At 41.5% G+C, this 25,370-nt stretch overlaps 1 protein-coding gene across 6 annotated transcripts in view; it reads right to left on the bottom strand.

The window, feature by feature from the left end:
• The window catches only part of cdk19 (cyclin dependent kinase 19), a 60,910-nt gene that overhangs the window by 13,724 nt on the left and 21,816 nt on the right, over window positions 1–25,370 (bottom strand). For 5 of the 6 annotated variants that reach the window (XM_029495781.1, XM_029495782.1, XM_029495783.1 and 2 more), the window contains 8 exons: window positions 23,499–23,639; window positions 9,252–9,309; window positions 8,466–8,597; window positions 7,704–7,847; window positions 4,931–5,000; window positions 4,764–4,836; window positions 974–1,071; window positions 709–787 (listed from right to left, as the gene is read on the bottom strand). In XM_029495781.1, coding sequence (XP_029351641.1) covers window positions 709–787; window positions 974–1,071; window positions 4,764–4,836; window positions 4,931–5,000; window positions 7,704–7,847; window positions 8,466–8,597; window positions 9,252–9,309; window positions 23,499–23,639 — 795 coding nt within the window. The remainder of the gene's footprint in view (window positions 1–708; window positions 788–973; window positions 1,072–4,763; window positions 4,837–4,930; window positions 5,001–7,703; window positions 7,848–8,465; window positions 8,598–9,251; window positions 9,310–23,498; window positions 23,640–25,370) is intronic. The other variant, XM_029495785.1, reaches the window with a different exon arrangement.

Below are 25,370 nucleotides of genomic sequence, written 5' to 3'. Positions count from 1 at the left end.
GGGTAACCCTACCCCGCCCTCGCCCAGTGTGAGCTGTGATTGGCTCCAGCACCCAACGCAACTCAGAAATAGAAATTTAGGAATCCTTAGTTAGATTTAGGAAACCTGTTACTTAGATAACAGGTCAAGTGAGAAGTAATGACATTTTCCTATAGACTTCAATACAGTCTGATTTCTTCTCACAAACAGTGGAATTGCCCCTTGATGGTCATTAGATAGATTTGGATTTAGAGGTCTTCAGTATTTGCTTACCCTGCCCTCACCCAATGTGAGGTGCAATTGGCTCCAGAACCCCAGGAAACAGACAAGCGTTAGAAGATGAATGATTGAATGAATGAACTAATAGTATTAGCTTCACTTTACAGATTCAGAATCTCCATGCACTCTTTATGTTCAAAAGATAACAACTTTGAGCATTTAAAGAGTTGAAACCTATGCTATTTTAATCATGACCTTTAATCTAATAGTGCTGTGTGGTTTGGTCAAAATACTTAAGACCGTCTGGCCAATCAGAGCTCACTCACAAAAGAAGCCTAATCTCTAAATGGTTGGAGGAAATAAGTGGTGGAGTCTCTGTCCTCTGAAAGCTGATACAGAAGGTATGGAATGTAAAGGTTTCAGGGAGGTATGAATTAATTTATCTTAACATTATTCATTTAAGGCTACTTTCATTTTTTTCACTCAGACAATTAATCTGAATTTTATTACCTTCTCTGTTTTCTCCTCTGGCTCATCTTCATTGAGAAACTCTCGCTTTGGGTAGGGAATCTGACACCCAGCAAACACACTAGAGGAAAAAACATATCAAACTCTATACATTGTACAAAACAAAACACAATACCTGCACCTAAACAAAGGACAAGCAGGGGGGAAGCTTATAATGTATAAAACAAATTCCACACAATCACGTTGACCAGTTATTTTGTTCCAAACCAAAACCAAGGAACACCCATTGCAATAATTTAAGGCTCACTCTGTGGTTGGTAATGGGTCCTCTAGGAAGTACGGGTCCTGAAGTGCCTGCTCTGAAGTGATTCTTTTGGTGGGGTCCATGGTGAGGAGTTTCTGGAGCTGAGAGCAGAGAACACATACAACAAAGATAGTGTTAGGTCAATGACATGTATGAATTCAATTAGGATTTAAAAATATCTGTGCTGATTGAGTGCTTTGCACCTGTACACATATCTATCTGACAGGTACCTGATGTTTGCAATCTCTAAAACTAAAACTAAAGGACAATGAAGTACAATTGCACTGTTATAGTTACATCTATACCAGCCCAAACAAAAACATCAGTGGCTGCGCTGAAAAGTATTTGTCACATTTATAATAATAATAAATAATAATACATTTTATTTATAATGCACTTTATATTTTACAAAAAAATCTCAAAGTGCTACAAAAGCAATAAAAGTGAGTCAAAAACTATTTAAAAAAAATAAAACAAAAGTCACACAGGAAACAAATTACAGATTAAAAGATTTTTTTTAAGAAGGTACATTTTTTTAAAACAGTTTATAGTTTGTGGAGCCCTCAGATGTTCTGGGAGGGTGTTCCACAGTCACAGAGCAAAGGAACAGTAAGCTTGGTCTCCGAGAGTGTGAGACTTGGTCCTTGGAGGAAGAAGTCTGTAGCTGTTGGTGGAGCAGAGAGAGCATGCTGAGGTCTGGGGGGTGAGAAGTTCTTTAAGGTACTGGGGAGCATTGCCATGGATGCACTGGAATGTGAGAAGGGAGATTTTGTATTCGACCCGGGCGGAGATGGGGCGCCAGTGCAGTGAGTGAAAGATGGGTGAGATGAGTTCATATTTACGTATTCTCTGCAGGATCCTAGCGGCACTGTTTTGAATGTGTTGTAATTTCTGGATGCTCTTGTTGGGGATTCCACAGAGAAGTGTGTTACAGTAATCAAGTCTGGAGGAGACAAAGGCATGGACGAGCTTCTCAGCATCTCTTAGGGTGAGTGTGGAATGGAGTCTGGCTATGTTCCTGAGATGATGAAATGATACTTTACAGAGGTGATTGATGTGCAGGTCAAGCCTGACGCCAAGGTTGGTGACTGTTGATGATAGTGGGATGTCCTTGCTAGAAAAAGTAGTGCAGGTTATGGTGGAGTTCCGTATCTGATGAAGGGAACCAATGAGGATGGCTTCAGTTTTAGAACTGTTTAGCTGGAGAAAGTTATGCTTCATCCACTCCTTTATCTCCTCCAGACATGCAGTGAGTATGGAGTGAGGTGGTGCTGCTGATGGTGATGAGTTAGTGTCTGTCCTAATGTATAACTGCGTGTCATCTGTGTAGCAGTGAAAAGCTATCCTGAAGCGGCTGATGACTTTGCCTAGGGGAAGCAATTAAAGCATAAAAACAATGGGTCCAAGCACCGACCCTTGAGGAACCCCGCAGGTGACGGTATGTGAGTAAGACCTTGACACCCCCATGGCAACATATTCAGACCTGTCAGTGAGGTAGGACTTAATCCAGCTCAGTACTGATCTGTTTAGTCCAACAGAGTCGTGCAGACGTTGGAAGAGTATGTGATGGTCAACTCTGTCAAAGGGTCGAGGAGGATGAGGAGGGATGGTGAACCGGAGTCAGCTGTCATCAACAGGTCGTTTGTGACTCTCACCAAGGCTGTTTCCGTGCTGTGGGCAGAACGGAAGCCATATTGAAACTTTTCAAAGATTTATTGTGATGAAGGTGATCCTGAAGGTGGCCGGCAATGGCTTTATGAAGAACTTTGGAAAGAAATGGCAAATTGGATATGGGCCTGTAATTAGCAAGAATCTGAGGGTCAAAGGTGGGTTTCTTGAGAAGTGGTCTGATAATGGCTGTTTTTAGTGCTGATGGAACATGGCCAGTCTGAAGAGATTGGTTTATGATCGTGCTAATCAGGGTACTAAGAGCGGAGCTGTGTGCTTTCACCAGGGCGGTAGGAAAAGGGTCAAGGGCACAAGTGGAGGGCTTCATCCCCTTGATGATATCTTGCACTTCTGGCTGAGTGATGTCAGGAAAGCAGCAGAGGGACGTCACAATATCAATCTGGGGGTTGGGGGTTGGGGGTTGAGACAGATGAGGAGGAAGGAGTGAATTTTGGTTGTGAAAAAGTCCATGAAATTATTCAAGCAATCTTCTGTAATTTCTGTGAGTGGAGGGGTTTGAGGTTGAAGGAGACTGTTTGGAGTTTCCAGGACTGCCTTGAATGATGTTAGAGTAGAACTGTGATTGAGCAGCTTTGAGGGATTTAGAATAAGTCTTTTGGTAGTCCCGATATGGCAGTTTGTGGACAGTAAATCCAGAAGCCTTGTATCGTCGCTCAAGGGCACGTCCAGTTGCCTTCATTTTCTGGAGTTCACTTGTATACCAAGGAGCAGAGCAGGGAAATGTTGCTGTCCTGACTTTGATGGGTGCATGGAGATCCAGGATGTTACTCAGTGTTGTGTTGTAGTAGTCCACAGAATCAGTGACGGTTGATGTGTGCACAGGGTGAAATTGTTGGCAGCCATATTTTTTGTGTAAATATTTTTCAGATTTCTGAAACATGTTTCACGCTTGTGCTTGATATGTGGGGACGGAAAATGTAGCTCCATGGAGATTACTTTATGGTCAGACATACCCATGTCAAATACAGATACAGTGATACCCAGATCCAAAGTGTTCCCCTTGGTGTGTGTGGGGATGTCAACATGTTGCCTGAGGATTAAGCAGTCCAGTAACTGCAGAAACTCGGAAGCAAGATGGCAGGATGGGGTGTTGACATGGATATTAAAGTCTCCAAGGATTATGATGTTAGAGGGTTAGGGTTAGGTTAGGGTGGAACAGAACGTTGAAAGAAGATTGTACATCTCTTGGATAAAGCGTGGGTTTTGTTTAGGTGGCTGATAGATTAAAAGGACTGTCATGGTGAGAGGATGCTTGCTGATGAATGCTAGACATTCAAAAGACAACAGCTCAGGGGGAGGCAGGGGAGACAGGGCCAAGTGACTGCGGTACATTACAGCCAGTCCACCACCACATTCAGAGCTGCGGGCTTGTTGGAGGTAACAGTAGCTGGGAGGACAGAAAAATCATCTGGTTGTTGCCAGGTTTCTGTGAGACACATTATATCCATGCAATTGTCCCGTATGTGATCATGTATGAGGCATGATTTGTTTGTGAGAGATTGGACGTTGAAAAGATTTTAATGTTGGGAGGAGTAGCGTGTCTCTGTACTCGTTTGAGCAGGCTGAAATCCACCTTGCACCGTCTGGCTCCATGAGTGGCGCTGTTGTAGTTGCTCCAGTGCCACTGCTACAAAACCACAGAGTGGCAGCGCTCATTTATCATATATAGGGGAGCCTGGGTTGTAGCATGTGGAGAGTTGTAACACCACCAATTCCATTAATCGAGTAAGAAATAGATCGGGAATATATCATAATATTATAATTATAATAATAATAGTATAATAATAATATTCATTATTTGTGCACTTGATCGCAAATTTTGCATGGTGGTTGTCAAGTCTTTTGTTTAGTACTTACACCATTGCAGATAAAGTTGGTACTTACAGTAGATCAAATTGTAGCTTCTCTGCAAAATATGATGTATTTTTTAATTTTTTCATAATTTCAAACCAACCATGCTAATATAGTTAGCTGAACAACGAGTGACATGGGTGGGGTGGGTTGTAAAATATATTTTAAAAGTGTTAACACCATCAGCCACAAGATTTCATTTTATGATTTCTAGGTCAGGGAGGTGTGTGTGTGGTTGTGTGTGTGTACCTACCAACAGGAAAACTTTGCTATCTGGTTTGACTTTATGCTTCTCCATATATTTAATTAAGCTGCTGTTTGCATACCTGTCAGGTTAGAGAACACAGTTATACACATAAAAAGCTGTTACATAGTTTTATGAGTTTCTGACAGTGTCAACTTATCACAGCTGCTCCTCACGTTGTCCTCCTGAAATCCTTCTGCAGAGTAGGGTATTCTGGCATCTTCCTAATGTCCTCCCAGTCCTTATCTGTGGAACAAAAAAAGCACACAATCAAGCTTATGGTTTAAAAAATATCAACTCCATTTTGTCTCCTGTTGCTGCACAGACACGTCACTTTATGTAGAAGTAAACCAGGCCCTCTTGAACTGTTGGGGGTGTAGAAAATGCAACAGAAGTAAAGAAGAGAGCAAGTTTGACTGGAAGGACTACATGCCTTCAGACATTGTGGCTTTTTGAAAGGAAATGTGGGACAGAGAATGACATGTTCCCTCACTATGAAACACACACATCAACAGAGTCATGAGCAAAACCTAACTAAGAATATAGTTCCTCTATGCTGTGAGTAAGGGAAATAGCAGGACAGACACGGCACTTGATTAATCTATTCATCTTCTACCGCTTTTCCATTTCCGGGTTGCGGTGGTGCTGGAGCCAATTCCAGCCAATGTTCTAGGCGAGGGCAGGGTACACCTTGGCCAATCCATCACAGGGCCAACACACAAAGACAAACAGAGACAAACAACCACTCACACATGCATGTCTTTGGACGGTGAGAGGAAACCGGAGTACCCGGAGAAAACCCACACAGACACAGGGAGAACATGCAAACTCCACATAGAAAAGCCCCAGGCTGGTAACTGAAACCCCCCGCCTCATTGTGGGGCGACAGCACTAACCAGTATGCCACCATGCTGCCCACACTTGATTCAGTTTAACATATTTAGTGGTGCACTTTAAAGATTCCCAGTGGAGTTTTTGACTATTAACTGACTTGTAATGTTTGAGTGTGCTTTGGGGTGATTTGTGCAAGTAAGGGAAACCAGAGACAGTTGTAACATGTCTAAAATATATATAATTAAGAAATCACATCTTTCAAATGAACATGTTATAGATCATTCACATTACTGTGAATTGTGAAATTATTTGCCCACTCCTCTGACTGTTTTTTCCCTGTTTTATTTAATCTGAAACCCTCTCCAGCAAAGTAGTACTCTACTATTGTTGGTCTTCCTCTTTATAATATTTCACACACCTGCGTTTCCACTGACTATTAACATGCAACTCATTATTGTTAACACCAAATCTAGTCCATGTAGACTTAAAAACCTAATCTTATTGTATATTGTTAGGGTTGAATTTATCTAACATAGGGCTTATTCTGTTTTCTATAATAATGAACAAGAAGTGACATGAGATGGAACTGCGATGAGCATTTTAATATCTATCTTTTAATATCTACTATTCTTCTTGTGCAGCACAGTCAGAAGAAAAAGCCCTGCAAATTTGGTAAGCAGCTGGTAGAGTAAACAATGAGCTCTTAAAAGTTAGGAGGGGATATTTTTTTAAGCCAGCAAAGGAAGGGAAAAAATTTAATGATTTATGTCAACAATGTTAATGATCTATGTTTATGAAGTGAAAGAGTGAGATAAGGCAAGACAGTGGCATAATGCTTAGCGTGCTTGCCGTGATTCCAATTCCCAGGCCCTTTCTATGTGGAATTTGCATGTTCTCCCAATGCCTGCCTGGTTTTACTCCGGGCACTCTGGAGGACCCCCCCAAAGTCCAAAGACATGCACCAATTCCTAGGTTAACGGTGACTCCAATATGCCTGTAGGTCAGAGTGTGAGTCGTTGTTTGTCTTTGTATGTCTCTATGCATTGGACCTGCAATAGACTGGCTCCAGCACCCCTCAAGACCATTATGGATAAGTGGTAGAAAAGTAGTTACATTAAGTGAGAGAGAGAGAAAGAATGAAAGAAAGAATTCAAATTAAAGTCACTGACTAGTTGGTTCAGGGATGGCATTGCTACAATCGTCACTGTATCACCAGTCACGTTTTCACCTCATGATACCTAGCCTAAGTGATAGCTTGACACATCCTAGTCTTTTCTATTTTTAGCCTGGAAGTGGCTGATAATATTTTTTTGGATTCCTAAACATGTGATCCCAGGACAGGACAGTATCCAAAAATTGAATCTAAAGGAAAAGCTACATCTCTATTTCAAAAATCCCTTTGCCAATACCTTTTTCTGGTAGTTTCAAATGTGCTTTGTTTTTGTTAGCAAGAGGGCAAACTAACTGGGACTGTGTGCAGTAAATAATATTACTCTTGCTTGTTTCTGAGAAATTCAAGGTGTTACAACAGTACCATGTTACATGTGTCATTGGTCTACCCTAGTCTCATACAGTTTCACTGTTCTACAGCTAAGGTTATGCAGCAAGAGACAATGCAAGAAAACAGACCACTGTGTATGTATGCAAACAATGTAGTATTTTTCAAATAGAGTAATGTACTCAACATGTTTGTTAAGTCTGCAGAAAAACACAAATGTGCACACAGTGAATGTAAAGCTAACATTTGTCAAATTTGGACATTTGGAAATTTCACAGGCCAATTTCAAAGTCAACACTGAGCCTCTAAAACATTATGAAATAATTCACATTTATTATTATTTTTCTTTATTCAGGACCTGTGAGACATGTCCACAAGATCCACCAGACCAAATTATGTTGGTTTGATGACAAAGTGCCTGTGTTTGTTTATCATAATTTATTGTGCTATTTACTCGAGCTTCACATCATTCTCTATGTCATTTGAACTGTTTGCTTTGTATATTGCTATTTTTCCGTAAAATCAGCACGTCTCTCACTCCACTTAATAAAAAAAAGACTACTGTGGGCTGTGGCCTTATCTGAGTGCAGATATAGTTTTATGTATTTTGTGCAGACCTGCAGGGAAACCCATGACGCTGAATATCCTGTCCAGCTGGTCGTGATGAAAGGGGTTACTAGTCTTGATGTCTTCTTGGCGACAGTGAAAGATGGGCTCCGAAGTTAGCAGCTCAGCAAAGATACAGCCAATTGCCCAAATATCTGGTGCATACACACACAAAAAAAACATTTTGCTGAGATGAGCTATGATAAACTAGAATTTTATTACATGGAATAGGGTTACATGTCAACTGATTGAGGAACATTAACAACAAAACTCAGACATTTTGGACTTTGTGGAAGAGAGTTGCATGAAAAGATTGAAGCCACTTTGTCCATTTAATATCAAGCTACTGTTAATGCCAGACAGAAAAAAGCTAGGTCCTCATTTCCAGTTTTTGTTATGCAAACCGCCTCCTGATTGTAATCTTATATTTAGCAGAAATATAAGATATTAATTTCCTTGCTTTATTCTAAAGAGAGCCTTTTGTCTTTCTTTCAGATGTAGATAGTTCATGTTGGGGCTCAAATTGGCAATCGGCATTGCTGCATTCTCCCTATTCATACCAAGAAACTGATGCTGCTGCTAAAGTGACAGCTAGTCATCTACTTCGGGCCTCAATCCGTAAATTAACACCTGTACAGACCTGCACATACCCACCATACCACATACCTGATCCTGTCAAGCAAATATTCAGGGGTCAAAGTCCTATGTTCCTGTAGAAAATTCTAGTTTCATATACAGGAGGGTTTCCTTTGCATATGTGGCCCTGTACTCACCAATAGCTTTGGTGTAATGCCGGGCCCCTAGGAGAAGCTCGGGGGCCCTGTACCAGAATGTCACCACCACAGGGTCAAGGTCTGCCAGGGGCTTTAGGGGAGAGTTGAAGAGTCTGGCAAAACCCATATCAGCTGCATTGAGTATGAAGAGAGGATATATGGAGTGAGAGAAGACACCATTAGACTCAGATTCACCTGACACCTAAACTTTAAACGTAGATGGCTGTAATCACTGCAAATAGTAAAACTGAATACCGAACCTTATCTCTATCTTTATCAGATAAATTTGACCTTATTGTGAATAAGAGTCACTGCACAACACCCCATAAATAAGAAAAAAAAAAAAACCAAATAGACAATATTATTATGTCCTTCATTCCTGAAATGTATAACTCCTGTGTATTCACCCTGTCCATAGATATATTTCTGAACTGCAACCATCAAAAATCTGCTGTCAAAATTTCTCCTACCCTGTATAGTAACACTCAGTCCAGTGGAAGGTGGTCTAATTGCAGCTCATTCTATTACTAGGTACAGATTTTAAAATAGACTCCAATATTTCAGCATTACCCTTCAGCAGTCCCATGGTCAGCTGGCTTATGCAATAGTACTGATCTGTGCCCCTTGTCGACCTCCTGGAGAGGAGGTTAAGCGCTACTACCATCGGACACTGACACAAGTTAACAGCCTCATTGAGCCACAGCCATAATTATATTACCTATAGCATTATTTATTTACAAATGTGAATCAAACAGTTTACAGAAATATTCTTTCACTCTGCCTTACCAATTTTCACGCGCCCTCTTTCGGGACCTTCCCCCATCACCAGGATGTTTGCTGGTTTCTGTACAAGATAGGTATTAGATCAGGAGGTTAATTAAAATAATTTCAAGCTGAGAAGTTCCATGAGTGTCAAAACAATTACACAGGGCATCATTTTAGCAAAGTATCCACTCAGTGCCCACGACCCAGAAACGAATAAGCGGTTGAAGATGAATGAATGAACCCAGCAAGTCTCTTTCTAATAAATGGTAAACCAAATAGTCACATTTCCAACTGGTTTTCGTATTACAATCCTGATGCTGTTGCTGTCATCTTTGTTTTTAATGGTTATCTCACACTTTACCGCAAATAAACAATACTCATTCTCAATAAAAATGGTTTCACTATCACTTTATGCCTTTGTTGTAATTTTCTGCTTCTTTTTTCCAATTACTTTATTCCTTCATTTTTTTTCCTTTTCAACTATCTATTTCCCCATGATTTATGAATTAAAAAGGCTGGGTGCTGTAAGGATTATGTTTTACAATAAATGTATGCATTACCTTACAGATATAAAAACATCTAGATAAACTCCTAATCTGCTTTATTCCTCACAGTCTTTATAAATGTAACTTGAGTGACAACTTCCGAAAACTACTCATCCCCATTAATGAATGATGCGTACTAAGCTCTGCATGTGCTCAGTCATCTACACTGATGGCCCTTTCAGTTACTGAATCACACCAACAAATGGCCATGCCAGTCACAAGTTCAAACAACTGGCCCTGTTTGTCCGCTTCTAAACAAAACAAACATAAGCTTGTGGGAGTAAAAGATATGGTGTAGAATATGAAGCTGAGTTCCTGTATCTGACTGGGCAGCATTCTGAATAGTGACACATAGATATGTTCAGGGCTGGAGTCTTGTCATGTTTGCAAAATTTGGGGCAGATTGCACAATGTATGACTTCCTGTTATGAGTGTCCCCTTTGTAGTGCGAGCGCAAACCTTCCAATTCTTTCTCACACTGTAGTGTATGATACAGTCCTCTCCAAAAGTATTGGAACAGCAAGTTCAATTCCTTTGTTTTTGTTGTATACTGAAGACATTTGGGTTTCAGATAAAATGATGAATATGACACAAAAGTTCAGAATTCCAGCTTTTATTTCATGGTTTTTACGTCTTCAGTATACAACAAAAACGAAGGAATTGAACTTGCTTTTCCAATACTTTTGGAGGGGACTGTATGTGGAGCACAACATTTATATATGTAAATCAAATGATGTTTGTGTTCTTAGGCTGACTTCCTGTATCCAGTGGGTGATGCTCGGAACCCGAGTATATATTGTTGTTCAAGGCGGGGGTCTGATCATGTGTTTGCAATTTTGGACTAATTGAACAATGCTCAAATGATTCATCTTCAAGGTCTTGAGATGTTAGGGAATGTGAAGTGATTTGAATTAAAACTGTAGGATGAGTTTGCTTAAGTTCAAAATCGGACGGAAAACAAAATTTCAAATTAAAAGGGCTGATCCCCTGTTGGAATTATGGTATAAATCCATGAAAGTTTTTTATCTAGATACCATGTGAGTTCCAATTTAATCTACATCAATCTGGAGCGTAGGTGGTCAGTTTTCAATTCTGAAGGTGACACCATGGTGCAATTTTGTGATGTACATTTATGTGCACATAAAATATCAAAGATGGTGGGACCTGCAGTATGTGTCAAAATTAGTGGCTATTTGGACAATGTACACTTACAGTCTAAAGTTTGGAAACACTTTCTCATTCAAATGACTTTTTACTGGTAGTGTATGTTGGAGTTATAAGGACCCGTTGAAAATAGTGCCACTGCCATTCTAGGTGAAAGACAGAAAAGAAATTATATTACCTTATTTTTATGGTCTTGAGATGGTACTGAGTGAATGTTACATTATTTTGATCAAATGTTTAGGAGGAGTTTGTAAAATTACAAGGCATGGAAATCTGCAAAGTCAGGCAAACTTTTTAACTTTAAAACAAAATAGCTGACTTCTCATTAGAGCTAGGGTATGGGTCAGTGAGACTTCCTTACGTGTCTGGGCATGATACATACTGTATTTATGTAATGCTTTTCGTTCATACATGTCAATTTTGAGCAAGGGGCTCAGTTTTCTTTAATTTTCAAGAGAGAGGGTTGTAAAGGTCTGAGACTACTTCCCAAAAAAGAGTTTCATGTTTTTGTAGTGGCTAGAGCAGGACGCAGTGGGGCATGAAGTCAAATTGACCCAGATTTGAAACCGGGCTGTGAAAATAAATAAAAAGGCATTCCATCCCCATATTAATTTGATCCATTGCTAACACAAAACACATGGACTGGTCAGCTTTAAATATATAGTTCGCCGTATAGAGTGTTTATTATCATGAAAAAATGAGCTACATGACAGAGTCTGATTTTGACCAAAGGGGTCAGAGAAGGGCAAAGTCAAGTCAATAATTACATTTCTTCCACATAATGTTAGGTTGTGCACACTGTGTTCATCACACCATGACATCAGGCTCAGATGCTGCTCATTCCATCAGTCTTGTGTGTTTTAAGTTTACAGTCGGTCCCTCTAATGGCAGGGTGCAATATCTACTACCTCCCGCCTGTCGATTCTCCCTTGGTATCTCAGTGAATTTGAACCCTCTGGCTCAGTGGACTCAGGTTTGGCTGGCAAACATGTCTTGTTGCTATAGAAACAGCAGTGCTAATGAGGTCTATTATTCCCATCCGCAATAAGACATGCAGTGATCAACAAACACAAAGGCAAGAATCTCTTAAGAGACCCAGCAAATTCAGGCTCCCACTCAAACTGTAAACATGCCTAACTGAATTAAAATGCACAGCCCGAATATATTAATCTTGGTTGTTATTAACTAACTTAACTTCACTGTTCTGTGAAATACTGCAATGTGTTACCTCAAAAAATGCTAAATGAGTAAGCAACATATTTCTGGAGAAATTAATGACACAAAAAAATTTAAATTAAACTGGACAACAAGATACAACAGATAACAGCCAAAATATTTCTGTTGCTGTTCTGTTTAAGATCCTAACCGAGGTCAGACTTCTCTGAAGGACTAGAAGCTTAGACAGATAAACTGTGGACCAGAACACCCAGTCCTAAAAGCCATTTCCTTCTTTATTAAAACCAGCTACAGTTCTGTCGAACAAACTACTTCAAAAGTCAGAGGCAGACTTCTAACCTAAAACCAGAAATGAACAAGACTGCCCCAACATCAGTTCAAGAGTCAAGATGATGAACACCCATCTGAGCTTCATGTAGAGTTAGTATAATCAGATTTTCTGAAGCAAAAGTCAGACTGTCTCCTTACATACAGTATATTACCATGCAGTTTAAATATGCAATTTTAAAAGATGATGCACTGATGCTATCATTGACAGCTAAAGACTGTCTAAGTCTATATCTTGAGTGAACTAAATTCACTCAAGATATCTTTTTACAAACAATATCTAGACCTGCTACTCTGGTGAGTTGTGGCCTGCAATCAGCTTTGGAAGCTTATGAAAACTCTGAAAGCTAATGAAATCCATGCCCACAGTTGATTGCACTCAACATATTTAAATTTTGGGGTGCCTGACTGAACTTTGCACTTTCACTTAGCACGATAATTAATTGATTTATAATTTTGTATGCTTCCTGGCCTGACTGCAAATTTAGTTTTGTGTGCCAACATGCAAATGACAATTTGATTGGTGATTGGGAGACAGGAAATGGGACTGGGGGAGAGAAAGGGGAATGACATGCAGTAGAGAAGAGCAGCATTTATTGAACAGCAGTGACAAAGCAGTGCAGGCACCAATGTGTGTATACAGTACAGTACAGTACATAAACAGTAAGTCTGTCTGGATTTTCTGCAACAGCAAATCCCTGTTCCCCTTTGCAACAGTGTTTCTCGATATAGTCCACTGAGGTGCTTGCTTTCAGCTTTGGCTGGAGAGCTGCATCAGCATCTTGTCACAGTGAGAAATGCAGGGCATTTGCCTCAACTCATTAAGCGTGTGTGACATAACAATATCAGGGGTGTAGGGGAAGAGGGTGGAGAAAGCACGCCAAGCCTCTCTGCTGTGTACATGGCGGTTGGGTTAGAAGGAGTAGGTGAGGAGTGAGGTGGTAGTGGGATGAGTGGGGGATGAGCGCTATAAAGTGTTGCAACAGAACGACGCAGAACATGCTATACAGCAACACAAACAGACGGTTATGTAACAGCAGATTCACTGAAGCTGTTAAAGATCTGCTGGTGGTGGCACCTTCCCCTGCAGCTAAAGAGATCAGAGCCGATTACATGTCTGTCCTCGAACTCCTGTCCTCTCATGTTTCCTTGTAGTACCCTTCCTGTCCACAGATATGGGGTAAAACCAGTGCTTTTGTCTCTGTTTTTTTGTCTTAATTATTCTAAGTGTGTCAGACGAGAGCCACCTGAACAGGCAATGTCCGGAGTGCGAGAGGTCCTTCCGAATTATAGAGGCCCGTCTGTGGAGACTGCTGAGGTAGATGTCACAGATCCACCGGATCTAAGCCCTAACCCTCAACCAGTGACTACGGTGGATGTGGGATGACTGAATTTGACCTACTGTGGCCTGTTTGTCAGAAAGAGCAAGATCCAGAGACAGAGGGAGGATTCTATTCCCAGGGTTTAAGGTTTGTGAACTAATCTGATTTGGCTGTTGGAATTGAATGTTGAGTTGAAGTCAACAACAAGACAAAAGAATCCTAAAGTAGGAGTTAGGGTTTCCCAGGTGGGAGAGAGCTGTGTTTAAAGGTGTTTTAGGAGTTTCGTCAGTGGATCTGTTTAACCTGGTGGTGGTCATGGGTGAGAGGGATGTAAACTTTAGCACAACCCTTGAAGTATTTCACAATTACATGCGTAATGATGAACGCAGTGGTCTTGAGAATAGGGATATTGGTGGGGGTGTTTCGGCAGTTTGGAATTGTGAGCTTATCCAGTGAATCATTGAAGATTCTTCTGAAAACAGCAGCCAGCTGGGCAGGACAAATATTCAGTACTCGGCCCAGAAAAGCGTGATTTGTAACTGTGTTGTTGATGTTAATGTTCTAAAGGACCTGCTGGACTTGGTATGGCTGTAGCAAGAGTGGGTGGTTGCTCTATGCTGTGATGGTTGTTCTGGCTGCTCGTCTTCTGGCACTGGTTTCTGAATGATGCAAGGAACGAGTTTAGCCGACCTGGATCAATTGTCAGAGGGGGAATGTTGTTTTTCTGCTCATATTCTGTGGTGATGTCTTGCCACATATTGGTAGCATAGTGGTTAGCGCTGTTACCCTACAATAAGAAGGTCGTGGCTTTGGTTCCCAGCCTGGAGTTTGCATGGGCTCCCTGTGGCTGTGTGTGTTTCCTCTGGGTACTCCGGTTTCCGACCTGTCCAGGGTATACTCCGCCTTCATCCAGTATGAGCTGGGATCTGTCTTCATTCACTTGATCATCCACCTGCAGCTCATCTCCAATCAACCAATCAAGCCCTGTATTTAGACTCCAGCCTCACACTCACTGAGTTGCCAGATTGTTCTTAGCCCTCATGCAAAACTCTCCAACATTCATTTCTGAACTGACTCCCTGTTGCTGACCCTGCCTGTCTCTGACCACGTTTTCAGCCTCTGTGTCTCTGTGTCTCTGGAATTTGCCTTCCCACAATTGCTTGGTGAGCTACCCTTGAGGATATTTTGCCTTCTCCTACTCTCCACTGAGTTCAAGGCAGCACCTCTTGCTCTAGTCTGCTCCCCTGCCCGGGTTACACCTCTGCACAACGGACCCCTGAACTCATCCATGAACTCAATCTTCTGCTGCAGTCACCAATAAAGGTCATTACCAACTGTTCCTTGCTCTTTGTGCTACATTTGGGTTCGTGAACAACTGCTGTACACTTCCCTGTCTCTTGATCTAACAGTAGCATCTCAGGTTTTTAGCAGTGTTCACAAATGATTACTAAACCATGGTTTCTGGTTGGGCCACACCTTGGTCTGCTTCTCTCAGAAGTTGATGTAGAATAGCGTAGTGAATGTGTAGCAGGCAATGTTAGCACGTTGAAAAAGTTCCCACTTCGTCTCATCAAAGCAGCCCTGCACTTTGAGGACAAAAACCAGTCTTGAACTCCTTGTCACTTCCCCTGACTCAGAGAACTGGCAAAAAGCCATGACGTCTGTACAATCCAATCAACAACCAGAATAAAAAAGTGGAATATAGACAGACACACACTGTGGTGTGATCACAATGGCAGGAAGCTCTGCAGCAATGCAGCAATGCAACTATGTAACGGCACTGTTATACATCAGTTTGACAATGGAATTTTATCCTGCAGCGGAGAGAACATTTTCAAAGGTGACGTCTATCAGAAAGAGTTGGTGCCCAGATAAGAGTGGTTTCAGGTTACAAAACAACTTCCCAGCTCCTGTGACAGCGTTGATAATGCAAGGAAGGCAGGTGCTACATTCATATTATTACTATGGTTACGTTTCCCTTGAAACATTGCGCACAAAGTCTACAACATAAATGTTTGTCTTACAAAGAAACTATTTAATGGCATATCGTTGCACTTATTTATAAGCCTTGTTTCCACAGAACATGTTTTGACATGTAACTGCAGGAAAAACATGAGATGAATGATGGCCACACAGAACTATGCTGCCAGTTGGAGCCGTCGCTCATTCTGGTTGCACCAGAGTGGTGGGCCCAGCTGACAGACTGAGTGCCACAAATTTATACACTAGCTAGCTGGTAGAGTGTTTGCGTTTACCGTATTTTCCGCACTATAAGGCGCACATAAGAGCCTTCAATTTTTTCAAAAGCTGACCATGCACCTTATAATCCGGTGCGCCTTTATATGGATCAACATTGCTATTGATCCATATATATATCTGCCAGTGGATCGTAAATGCCTGGGCTGATATATCAGTCTCAACTGTGGTCCGAGCTTTCAGGAAGGCAGGAATTGTCACTGAACTGCCAGACAACAACAGCGACACTGACTCGATTAATGACGACTTTGATGGGACGGAGCCCAAGAATTCGAGGGATTGGTAGATGAGGAATGAACTGATAAAGTGAGCTTTACGTGTTTCTTTGTGTGTTTACAGTTGAACAAGGTTGGTCATATTGTGAATATGGACATTAACGCATAATGTAACGTAACGTAACGTAATCCCAGTCTCTACTGTAGCGCCTTATAATGCGGTGCGCCTTATATATGGAAAAAGTTTTAAAATATGTCATTCATTGAAGGTGCGCCTTATAGTGCGGAAAATACGGTACAAATTCTTGTCAGATCCATTCAGTGACTTGAAGCACTTAGTAGCAAATAGAAGGACTTTCTTGACTGCAGAACCACCAGTATCATCCAGAATGACTTAAACTTGTTTAATGAGGTTGTCACACAACATCCTGGTTAGAAAAGCGACATCTTCAAAAGCAGCGGTTTAAAGCAGCTCCTGGTTAATATTTCTTAACGGGCCTCATTTCAGCTGCTATTTCTAATAACATTATACACCATGCCAGAAGTTGGTACATGGCTTTCCGATGCACAGAACAGTCAACAGGTCATCAAGGTAAAGGAGGTGTTCATCTAAACAAAGTGCTGGAAACATTCTGATTCGTACAGATTTCACACTGGAGACTTCCTCTGTCCACTGTAGTTCACTCTGCTTCACAACTCCTCTGTGCACTATATAGTAGTTCAAGCAATTTTCATCAAGGATAGAAAGCCAGAAGGAAAAATATGATCAACATTAGTCAGCTGACTATTTGATATCGCCAATTTTTGATAAAGATCAAGTAAGATAAATGTTCCCTTTTTATGATACATTTTGTGGTTTGACTACATCTGTGCTATTTTCTGATATTCTGTTTTTAAGTAGTTTCTAATTATGGTGGCTACAATAACATTACATTTACCTCAAAGTTATGCTGTGCAAAACCTCAAACAACTGCTACTATATCTGTAGCTTTTGTCTTAATGAAAGAAAAAATCCCAAAAGGTCAGTTTAATATATAACTAATGTTAACATTAGTCTGTTGACAATAGAATATAATAGAAGCAGTTTCAGATGAATTACAGAAGGACTATACTCTCAATATCAGTGTTTATTGGATTTATATTTTAGGGATGATATGCTAAACTCACATCCAGAATTAACTGAATTCCTTGAGGTAGACAGCCATGTTTTGTAATAAATCTGTGGATTGTTCCAAATCCCCAGAGAGAGACAAGAGCGTGACAGACAGAGCACGCTCCCTGATCCCTGCTGTTTAACATAATGTGATATCTGGCCACCACACGACCACTGAAACACTGTTGCAGGGGATTACACAAGAGTGGGAGATGAAAGAACTTTGTTCAACAACATCTCTACCCTCTGACTTCTGAACCGAACTTATCCTCTAAGACATGGGTTCAGAAAACTTAAATGAAAGCTTCACTAAGTTTCGCACAGGCTGTGGAATGATAAGTATCTGGGACCAGCCTCATCTGACGTCAAAGCAGTGATTGTGGTGATTAAATCAATGTTTTGCAACATAATTTACTGAACTACATTTGGTTGACTAAACTGTCCTCTCCACAACCAGAACCGAACTGAAGGTCTGGAGACTGGCTAGGCTACTCCATGACCTCAATGTGTTTCTACTTGAGCCACTTGCTGCCTTGGCTGTATGTTTTGGGCCATTGTCATGTTGGAAGACCCATCCACGGCCCATTTTCAGTGTCCTGACTGAGGGAAGGAGGTTGTTAATTTCACAGTACATGGCCACGTCCATCCTCCCTTCGGTACAGTGAAGTCGTCCTGTCCCCTCAACAGATAAATACCCCCAAAGCCTTGCACGGACTGCAGGATTTTAATCCATTGCGGTGTAGTGTGTTATCAGTGGTTTTCTTGGTGACTGTGGTCCCAGCTGCCTTAAGATCATTAACAAGCTCCTCCTATGTAATTCTAGGCTGATCCCTCACTTTTCAAGAAGTGAGATCTTGCGTGGAGCCCCAGACAGAGGGAGATTGATGATCATTTTGTGTTTCTTCCATTTTCAAATAATCGCTTCAACAGTTGTCTCATTCTCACCCACCTTTTTGCCAATGGTCTTGTAGCCTATTCCAGCCTTGTGCAGGTCTACAGTTTTGTCCCTGATGTGCTTGCCCATAGTGGAGAGGTTTGAGTCTGATTGCTTAATTCTGTGGACAGTTGTCTTTTATACATGTAATGAGTTGAAAGAGCTACTTTCTTAAAGCAAAAGAAATAATCTAACCAGTCTGTTAGTCTGGTTAGTCTGTACCAGTCTAACCAGTTATGATTCGTCAGGGATCAAATACTTATTTCACTCAATGAAATGCAAACCAGTTTATCAGTTTCTTTTATTTAATGTGATTTTCTAGGTTTTCTTTTTGATATTCTGTCTCTCACTGTTAAAATAAACCTATCATTAAAATCATAGACCATTCATTTCTTTGTCAGTAGGCAAACTGAACAAAATCAGCGAGGGATCAAGTTATTTCCGGTCCAGGCTCATCCACTGACAGGGTGAATCTAGTCCAGCATTTGAAAGCAACATTTCTCAATACACCGAACAAAAGAATACACCACACCCCATTCTTAGTGTCTTTACAATGGCATTTCCATCAAGGACGAATCTGGATAGTTGCAGAAGAATGTTGCACAATACACAAATAAAACCAAACCAAGAAAGAGAAGAATATCTGTGAGCTCGCCCTTGTTAAAATGTTGTCTAGAGGTTGTCTGAAGCTAGACGTTAATGCAAAATTTCATCCACACACGGTCTTCTTCTGTGCACACTATTTAAATGTCATCCCTGCCATTCTGCTATTTGCCCTGTAAGTTTGAGACACAGAGAACAAAGCCACTCAGCTACACAGAACAAAATCTCCTTCTACCCATAGCACTGTGGGAAAACATAGAAGGAGAGAATCTCACAGAAACCAGCAATGTGTGGAAGCCAGGTTATAGGTTACGCAAAATTCAAACAACATATAGGGTTGAGTAGATTCTGGTCATAATGCATCACAATCACACACCTCCAGACAATCTATACCATGACAGCAAACGCCTTGGAGACATAATAATACCTGCCCTGAGATAACATGGCTGTGTTTTTTGGTAAGTCAAAAAGATTTATTGCATCTGAGCAGAGTAATATCTATCTGTAGACAGAGGTTAATAGCTAGGTAGGTTCAGTTCCGCAGCCTGGGGCCTTTCTGTACAGTGTTTGCATTTTCTCCCAGTGCTTCCATGGGTTTCCTCCGGGTACTCCCATTTCCTCCCACCAATTGGTGACTCCAGACTGACCGTAGGTGTGAGTGTGAGTGGTTTTTCGTCTTTGTCTGTCTCTGTATGTTTGCCCCACAATGGACTGGCTACCTGTCCGGGGTGTACCCCACCTTCACCCAATGTGAGCCAGAATTGGCTCCAGCACCTTATTCAACCCAGAAATGGATAAGCGGTAGAAGATGAATGAATGAATGAAAATCTTTATCCAGTGTTGTCATTTTTGTCAAGACATCAACAATATTACAACTTCTTCATTAATAACTAATTTCTGTAATAACTCTAAAAAACATAAAGCTACAAGCCTTAAAAAATAACTTATCCATTTCTATCTTTTTCTTTACCTAACCCTAACCCTAACCCTTTCATCCGTAAATTTTTATCCAAGTGAAATCCCTGCTCAGCTTTTGTAAATTCAATTTGCATTCTTTAGAGAAATACATATTTATATTTTAGTCTCAAGATCTCCAGTTAATTCTGTTGTGACTTCAGGAAACTTTCTCAAGATGTGCTTCCACTAGGTTGCAAGGTTGCACTAGGTTGCTAGGCTGCAAGTCCGGTAACGCTTGAGATCAAGTGACTATTTTCATTCTATTTTTGCTGTTTTTTTATTTTCAAAAAATAATACCTGACTCATACTTATGTGGAGAGAAGGAGGGAGCTTCTTCCTCTAAAACTGAGTAAATATGGAATAAATCACTCCATCCCATCCAAGATAAAGAAGCATTTTGATTTTGCCATGCTGGTAAACAGACCAAGGCTAGGAGATGGTGATGAAAGCCTTTCCATCCATTAGTTACTATGAGAAATGCCAGCTCCTTGCTTAAAAAAAAAATGAGTGAACTGGAGATTTTGATGAAGAGCCGCAAAGCACTGGGTGCAATCTTATGTACTCTACTACTCTACTTATATAGAGGTAGTGACAGCTAACAATTCAAACAGGTGCAATGTGAGTTGAAGATGTCATTAATAAAAGAAAAGGTGGACTACAGTGAAATAGAAATTTACATCACAGCGTGAGAAGACTCCTTAGACATCTACAGAAAGATGCTTCAGATGTTTTACATGTCGGTGTTGGAAGACATAATGTTCTATGTTGCAGTCTGCAGGGGAGGCAGAATAAAATAAAGGTTACAAGGCAGCTGGACAAACTGGTAGAAAGAGTCTGACTCTGTGGTTGGAACCAGATTACACTCTCTGAGGGCTGTGGTGGAGCAAAAGAAACCATCTTAAAATACTCTGACCATTCACTTCATACCACCCTAGCAGATCAGAGAAACCACAGCAGTGGATGGTGAATCCATCTATGGTGTAGAACAGAGAGCTAATGAAAATCATTAATTCCCACTGCCATCAGTCTTTACAACTCCTTAACTATAAAAAATACCAAACAGCTGAATTTCTTTCCTGTGACGCTCAGTGGTTTGACTAGTGAGTCAAGGAGTGGGTGGGAGACATTGTCCTGCATAGTCTGTAACTTAGCTAGAATCCTCCTCTCTGACAGTGCTGCCAGAAAGTCTAGCTCCACCCATGCAACACCACTGGCCTTGCGGATTGAATTTGTTGATTCTGAAGGGGTCTGCTACCTTCAACCTGCTGCCCAAGCACACAACAGGAAAAAGAAAGTACTGGGCACCACAGACTCAAAGAACATCAAGCAGATGTTAAAGGCAGAGGCGATTTTATTATTCAAGGAGGCTTAGGTCCTCAACCATCTCTGGCTTCAGTATTCTTCATCCAGTCCAGTTTATTGTCTGTGGAGACTCATAAGTATTTGTACTCCTTCACAATGTCCAGGAGTCAACGAAGGCAGGAGCCACTGCTACCTCGGTCCTCTTCCTCTCCACAACCAGCTCCTTTGCCTTTGTCATGTTGATCTGTAGCTGGTTCGTAACCCCACATCACAAAATTATTCACCACAGCACTCATTGCCATCACTGATACACCCAACCAGTGCAGTGAGTCCACAGAAAACTGCTTAACATTGTAGGATTCTGTGTAGTTGTTTAAGTCCGTGTTGGAAAGAAAGGGAGAGAGGACAGGGGCCAAATTGTGGGGGTGGTAGGAGAACTAATGGGCATCCATGAGTGTCATGACCATGGGTCTGAGTTGCTTCAGAAGGAAGTTCTCTATCGTTTTCATGATATGGGATGTCAGTGCCAACAGGCCCTGGTCTTTGGAGCTACTTGGGTGCTATGTCTGAGAAAGAGGAACAGGAACAACAAAGGTCATTTTCGACAGCACATTGATGCTCTGAAGGCTTAGACTCAGGCAGAAGACACAACGAAATACTCCACACAGCTAAAGGGCACAGGCTTTAACCCTTTAACATTGAATATTCCTATTTTCCACCTGGACATTTTACTTATTTTAACCATAAAAGCGCCAGAAAGTGTCCTGTGAGTAAGTGCTTTGACCCATTTTTCCAGAACACTTCAATATCCAGCAGTATGTCGAAAGACTGTATTAACGATTAACAACAAAGGAATGATTTCGCTGACTTCCAGCAACAGCGTGAAGGGAATTACCGTAATGACCCTATAGTGGCTGTGAAGCATAACTTCTCAGCTTTCAAAAACCGCTGGCATTTTTCCGATAGAGCAAACATTCTTGAACTTACGGTAATTCAACATGCCGTTGTGCGAATGTGTCGCTGGTGGCACGCTCGGTTTAATAGGGTTAAGCACCCCATGGCAAACACCAGGGCCCACAAATTTCTTGGAGTAGAGTCTGTTCAGTTGTCCTCTCATCTGGTCAGGAGAGAAGGACACTGTAGAGGTGAAAAAAAGGGAGGATTGAAATCATTGACTGAGGGGGGCGTGATGTGGTGCAGTGAGAAGGGCAAGGAGATGGCCATGAAATTACTGGTTGTTGGAGGCCCACATGGGGTCAGTAAGGAGACGGTGGAGGGAGGGATGGAGTGGCTGATGTCTGGGGAAAGACAGAGGAGTCCTATGACGGATTGGCAGAGCCCACAGTGTCAAAGCTGTTGAAAAATTACCTATCTAAACTGCCTTCAACTTCCTGTTACTGGTCTGCCTACACCCAGCAATGGTCTTAATTCTACTCCACTACTCCTCCCAAACTACTCTTTGGCCTCCTTGGTCTTCACCCTCAGTTCCCCCTGTGTTGTTCTCATAGCAGCATTCGGAATGGCTTTGATGTCCTTTGTTACCTATGGCTTGTTGTTTGAATAACAAAGGATAGTCCTCTTTGGCACAGTCCAGTCCACACAGAAGTTGATGTAGTCCACGATTCACTCATGTCTGTCCATATGGTTCACTGAACACCAGATAGTCTGTCACCTCAAAGCAGCCCTGAAGTGCCTTATATGCCTCCTGTGAAAATCTCCTGAACGTTCCAAAACAATCACAAATCTCTCAAAGGAAACAATCAAATTGTGGTATGTCGTAGTGCAGCCATGTCTCTTTGAAGTGCATGATGCTGAAATCCTGACCCGTTAGCACTGTTAACGTCTCCATCTTTGCGAGAGATCTCATAATACCAATGAAAAGAGAAGACATGGATTATATCACCTCTTCTGCATAAATTGTTGCTGTGTCAATTCTATTCTCTTCCCAGGCTGCTGTGTTCCTCCTCTTTACCCTTGGTGCATTTTTCTCAAGGCCTCTGTGGGGGTTTCATTTGGTCTTTTTACCAAACTGACCGGCTTCTGTGCAATTAGTTGAGCCCTGGAATAAACAATCTGCGCAGTGTCTGGTTGCTTGTGAAAAAGACATTTAGAACAGCAAACAAAAATGACCAAAACCTGTGTCATGCTATAACACAGGGCAGCTAAAAGTAATCTTCTGCCGCTCCTGGGTAAAAGAGTTTCTGTGATGTGAATGCTGTCACTTTTGGAAACAGCGACGAGATGAGGTGTGTGCCTAAATTAGTGTGTGTCTGTAAAGGGAAAGTGGAGCAGTAGGGCTAATATAGCCACTCACCAGATCCCTGTGGAGTACCCAGTTTGCATGGAGGTAATGGATCCCATCCAGAATCTGATACAGGAGAGACTTCACCATCCCTCTGGGCAGCTGCATGGGCTTCTTATTGGCCTTGGAGGCACGGTGGAATTTGATGATGTGCTAGAGGGAGAGAAAGGATTCACCTCAGTCATTGATGTGCAGTAGAGCAAAACTGAATAATTAGATAAAAAAAAACCAAACAAACAAACATTATACAATCTGCCACCAAACATTCTGGGTGATCAGCACAAGGAGGCAGACTGTTGTTTACAATGTATAACAAAACCTACGCATATCAAAGACAAATATGACCTTTTAAATACTGAGGGGATGTGTTAAGGGACGTATGTTTTTTTAAACAAAACCTTGTGTGAAAATGTATTGAATTGTAATAATTTTTTTATCTGCATTTTCTTGTCCTCATACTTTATTACCACAAAGTGATTCGACTTTTTATGATATCAATGCACTTTTAGTTTTGCAGTTTAATGTTTTTATTATTTCAGTGCGTGTCTGTGACCATCACCAGCTCTCCCCTGGTAGCTAGTTTGTTGATCTTTATCAAGTGATCTGACCATTATTAGGCAGGGAGGGCAGTGTTACACCACAGGGAATCTCAGGAGTAACAAAGGACAGACAAGGGAGGATAAACAGGGGGTTTGGAAGGAGATGGTGCTGGTAGGATATATTGGAGTTATTTGCTGCCACCCCCTTGGAATTATGAGAGTCCACAGAATTTATGAGTAGATCCCTGGAGAAATGGAAAGAGCGGGGAAAATGTGACCTAAATGATGGTTTGTTGTTATTACCCAACCTGATTTCAAATCTCCTTTAGGCTCAATCTGGATTCCGAATGCTGACCCCTATGGCTCTCTTACTTACTTACTAACTTACGAACCCAACATATTACATTCTAACACTATCAATGAAGCCCCGATGCCAGTCTGTGACTGGCATTCCTTCAGGGGGGAATTATGTAATCCCATCATCTCTGCTCATAGTTCTCAGAATCATCAAGAAGGAACCTTTGGCAAGGAGTGAGAGGAAACAGACCTCAAAAAGGATTCAAAAGAAACTCAATCAGAGATAGTGCACATAGCCACATTCGCTGATCCACAATGTTATGGGATTAATTTTCACAGCATGAATACAAAGGGGATGAGCAAGCCATCAAGCTGTCAACATTAATGCACTTAGGGCTTTAGGCAGACTGTGGTTCTCTTCCTGTGTGTCTCTGTGAATTTCTCTCCTTTTATTGGAACTGAAATGTTTTTTTGGAGGGGTTGATATTTTGTGTTTTTCTTCCTCTTTCCAGTTTTCCCTGTTCGGGGGGTTGCCAAAGCAAGACAAACTCCATGACTTGCATGGTTGATTAGGATATAGTGTTTATGCCAGATGCCCTTCCTGTCACAACCCTCCCCATTTTACCGGGCTGGCACAAGCACGGGTTGTGGATGGGGTTTTAACCACTGGCATCCGCATGCTCTAGCACCGAGCTGCATCTCCAGGCTGGAAGTGATATCAATATAATAGCAATATTAGCAATAGGCAATAGAGAGGTGTCATGTCCTCCTAGAAATGGTGGTGGGAAGCAACAAATAAAAGTGTCTTGCAGCTGAATTTTGGCCCGCTGTGATCCACCAATCGGACTGTGAGCTGGCATTTCGTAGCCCCCACTCTGTAATTTCAGCGTCAACCATCTTAGAAGAAACAATTTTCAGAGAATAAAGGGAGACTGAGGAAAAGCAATCTGCAGAACTAACCTTTGGTGTCCTGATTGTTGGGGAGGGTCTATCAATCCCATGTTAGCAATGCTACCTGTGAGCTTGAGATGGGTGAGGAGAACTGTGG

The sequence above is a fragment of the Echeneis naucrates genome, chromosome 24, assembly GCF_900963305.1.
Source record: "Echeneis naucrates chromosome 24, fEcheNa1.1, whole genome shotgun sequence".
Classification (NCBI taxonomy): Eukaryota; Metazoa; Chordata; class Actinopteri; order Carangiformes; family Echeneidae; genus Echeneis; species Echeneis naucrates.
Note: the sequence above shows the minus strand (reverse complement) of the source record. Positions and strands in the feature narration are given on the sequence as shown.